The 4,069-nt window shown below is 34.6% G+C and overlaps 1 protein-coding gene across 1 annotated transcript; it reads right to left on the reverse strand.

Moving 5' to 3' along the window:
* Nucleotides 1-2,164: 2,164 nt before the first annotated feature.
* Nucleotides 2,165-3,331, reverse strand: LOC133806239 (zinc finger BED domain-containing protein RICESLEEPER 2-like). Its single transcript, XM_062244363.1, has 2 exons — nt 2,569-3,331; nt 2,165-2,478 (listed from the first exon to the last, which is right to left on the reverse strand). Exons 1-2 carry the CDS (start codon nt 3,329-3,331, stop codon nt 2,165-2,167), a joined length of 1,077 nt encoding a protein of 358 aa, XP_062100347.1.
* Between the last annotated feature and the right edge of the window lie 738 nt (nt 3,332-4,069).

A 4,069-nucleotide genomic window follows, 5' to 3' on the forward strand; every position in this document is an offset into this window, starting at 1 on the left:
CCTTTCAGGTAGGCAATAGAGTTTCTTCTTGGCACGCACTGTGACCTGGGGAGTTCCAATGTCTAGCTAAGAAAGTTTATGAACTTTTATGTTATGGTTTATGTTTACCGAGATTTTCGGAAACTATACTAATGAATATTAACTAAGGCTAATGATATGGAATTTAGAAGATTAACACAGGATTTTTACGTGGTTGGGGCGCTAATGAGCCTTAGTCCACGAGTCAGTTGTATTAGAGCTTGGAAAGTCTTTTACAATGGAGTTTCTCCCTATGTTTTGACAGAGTAACTGAATACAAGTCGAAAAAAGGTCCTTTTTCCAGTGCTCTATCACCTATATTTTAGGCATGTAAATGGGGCGGGTCTGCCCTGCCCCGCTTCCGCCCCGCCCCGCCCCGCCCCGCCCCGCCCCGATTAGTCTATCGAAGCGGGGCAGGTCGTCCCGCCCCGTCTTAATCGGGGCGGGTTTGCCCCGCCACATTTGCCCCATTTGTCTTTTTTTTTTTTTTAAGAAATATTAAATTTTAATTTTAGAATTCTCTTTAAACTTAAATTATTTTTTTATTGCAATCCTTATTTTTTACACTTCTTGTCAACTACACCTTCAAATATTTTATTTTATTTTTTATTTTATAATTTACAAAAATAATTACAAGAATAAGGATAATTAAATCAAACATATTTTTTAATATTTACAATTCTTTCATAGAGTAGTTATGGAATATTTTTTTTTATAAATCTTACACTTAAAATCTATTTAAAATTAAGAATATTCTAAACCACATATAAAATGTCAATTTACATATTATGCATGTATATAAGTAACATGAGAGAATTGTATTAAATCATATCATTATATCATCATTTAAATCAAGAATTCGCCAAGTATAATAAGGGTTTCTCAAGAGAACAAAGTAAAATAAAACTATCATATGCAACATAGCACTCCACTTTTGAGAGTTTCTCAAGAGAACAAAGTAAAATAAAACTGTCATATGAAACATAGCACTCCACTTTTGAGAGTTTCTCAAGAGAACAAAGTAAAATAAAACTATCATATCATATGCAACATAGCACTCCATTTTTGATGCGTCAAAAGAATCAAATGACTTTCTTCTTCTTTATTAACCTGCTACCTTAATCATCAAGATCAACTATGTATGGCTCCTACAAAAAAAAAATATATGTATTAAAAATAGAAGTTAATAATTTATTTGATGACTTATAAAAACTTAATTAAGTACCATAGTTGGATCTACACCATTATCTTCATCATTCATGGTGACTAGTGGAGTCGCTTCTGTAAAGAAAATAAAAAAAATTAATATTGAAATAATACAATAAAATATGAATTTATATATATATATATAAAGATAAGTATATTTACCTTTTTTGTCATTTACCAACCAATTTTGAGTGCATATCAATGCTTCTAATGTAGAAGGATGAAGTCTCGCTCGGTGTGAACCCACATGTCTACCGCCAGTACTGAATGTAGATTCCGAAGCAACAGTGCTAATAGGCACAGCAAATATATCTTTGGCAATCATATTCAACACAGGATATTTGAGTCCTGTTACTTTCCAATAATTGCATATATCAAAGAACTCATCAGTCCTAGGTATCAATTTCTCTTCCAAATAGAGTTCTAACTCTGACTTCACATTCTCTACACCATATGCAACTCTAACATATGTGTCAAAGTTAGATAGATCATCTATTTGTGTTTGAGAAGATGCTGATACACTATCCATTTGCTTACTTCTTTCCCTAAGATTAGGAAACTTAGAACTGTACTCTTCTAGTAGCTCATAACAAAGCTTGCGGACCTTCTCAATTTCAATCTCATATTGATCATTTCCATAAATGGTAGGAAAATAATATTCGATCAACATAAACTTATATCTTGGATCCAAAACAACAGCCACAGTCATAAGCCCATGAATCTCTTCCCAATACTTTTGAAACTTAGACATCATTTGAGTTGCCATGTCCCTAATAAAGGGCTCATCTAGTGTCATCCATTCTTTAATTCTCATTTTAATTTGACACATCTTTGGGAAAAAAAGATTAGCTGTAGGATACTTGGTTCCAGAAAATAACTCTGTCACCTCATGAAACACTTCCAACTTGTCACGCAATTTTTGAGCTCTAATCCAATCATCTTATGATGGCGCATATCTAACATATCTTGAATCACGTAGTTTTAATTGTTCAAATACTCTATTGTACAATAAAGCTATGTTGAGCATCAAGTATGTTGAATTCCACCTTGTTTGACAATCAAGTGATAAATTTTTAGTACATGTCACTTCAAGAGAACGAGCAGTGTCCTCAAATTTCTCATACCTCTTTGGTGTGCCCGACCAATAAGCAACACTGTCTCGAATCTTGTCAATGCTATCACCAATAACAGACAAGCCATCCTTGACAATAAGATTCAAAATATGCGCACAACAACGCATGTGAAGTAGCTTTCCTTTTAAAATGAAACAGTTAGAATTAAATTTTTACTTCAAAAGTGGAATCATTGCATCGTTAGTTGTACAATTATCCACAGTCACTGTACTAATCTTGTCTTCAATATTCCATTCAGACAGACACGAACTCAATGTATCAGTAAGTGTTACAGCATCATGTGGGCATGGTACATACTTAAAACTTATAATCCTACTATGCAACTTCCAAGAGTCATCTATGAAATGAGCTGTCACAGTCATATATCCCCTCTTTTGATGATTGGCAGTCCACATATCAGTGGTTATAGCTATTCTACTTCTATTCTTCTCCAAAATTTGGCTACATTTTTCCTTCTCAACCTTGTACATTTTCAAAATATCAGACCTAATTGTATTCCTTGACAACATTTTAAACATAGGGCAAAGAGTATTTGAATAGTCTATAAAACCACTATGCTCAACCATCGATAAAGGGTATTCATGTAGAATGATCATTTGAGCTAACTTTTTTCTCCCTAGTTCAGGATCAAAATTGTAAGTTGTGACTGAAGGACTTGCATTAGGATTAGGATTCATGGCAAGTTGTTCCTTTATTACTGGGCATCTTTTCACATGAGCAAGCAAATGTTTAGTCCCATTACTACTCTCTTCCCCTAATTTCCTCCCACAATGGTTACAAACTGCCTTTAGTTTACCATCAATTTTTTGCAATGTAAAATGATCCCATGCAGGAGATGTTCTCTTTCTCTTAGTACTTCTACTCTCACTTCCATCTCTTGTATTTCCTAAATAATGTGCCTCTTGTGTATGTGTTGAATGAACATAATCAACATCATCAACAAAATTAGATTCAATAACATCTTGGGTAGACATGTTTAGTGTTAGATCTAACCTACATTATATCCACATAACAATTAGGAAATGCTTGGCTCCAAAAATATTATACATATGTATAAATTTAACTTAAAGATTACAACACATAAATTCTAACCAGTAAAGGCTTTGACCAAGAAAATAGTGCCACTGACAGTCCTAATGAAACACAATCCGCAGGGTCCCTGAGTAGAAGAATCATCATGAAACCTATTTGTAACGCCCTACTACCTTAGAGCCGTTACTTAGTGAGTTTAAATTGAAAATCGTGCTTTTGACTGACTCTAAGTGGTTTCTAAAACCAAAAGTGTGGATAAATCAGAAATTTAAGGCTGTACTCTTTGAAAATGTTTAACTTCATTAAAACGTTAAATATAAAGCATCTGGGATCCCAAAATAAGGTTTACAAAATATTTACAACTCAAAAATAGGTTTACACTTAACCAGTTATCAAAAGAATGATTTAATACAGCCATATACAAAATGCCCCCAACCAAAGCAGTCGGGCAGGCCGAACATGTACGCGCCGCTCCCACGCTCTCCATACTCATGGTCGGTTGACTGACTCCTTGCTTTTACCTGCCACACGGAGCACCCGTGAGCCGAAGCCCAGCAAGAAAACCCAAATAGCACATAACATATGCAAATAATATCGCTGGCATAATCCACTGATAAATAAGAAAATCATCCATTTAAACAAGCACGGCCATGCCGCCCCAGAGGCCTTACCAAAGCTTG

Source organism: Humulus lupulus, chromosome X, assembly GCF_963169125.1.
Source record: "Humulus lupulus chromosome X, drHumLupu1.1, whole genome shotgun sequence".
Taxonomy (NCBI): domain Eukaryota; kingdom Viridiplantae; phylum Streptophyta; class Magnoliopsida; order Rosales; family Cannabaceae; genus Humulus; species Humulus lupulus.

Bases quoted from the DNA above. Each gene is read 5' to 3' on its own strand.
- LOC133806239 (XM_062244363.1), bottom strand. From the start codon at position 3,331: ATGTCTACCCAAGATGTTATTGAATCTAATTTTGTTGATGATGTTGAT. The intron at 2,479-2,568 runs GTACAGTGACTG...TCATTTTAAAAG, and splicing joins GAATATTGAAGACAAGATTA to GAAAGCTACTTCACATGCGT.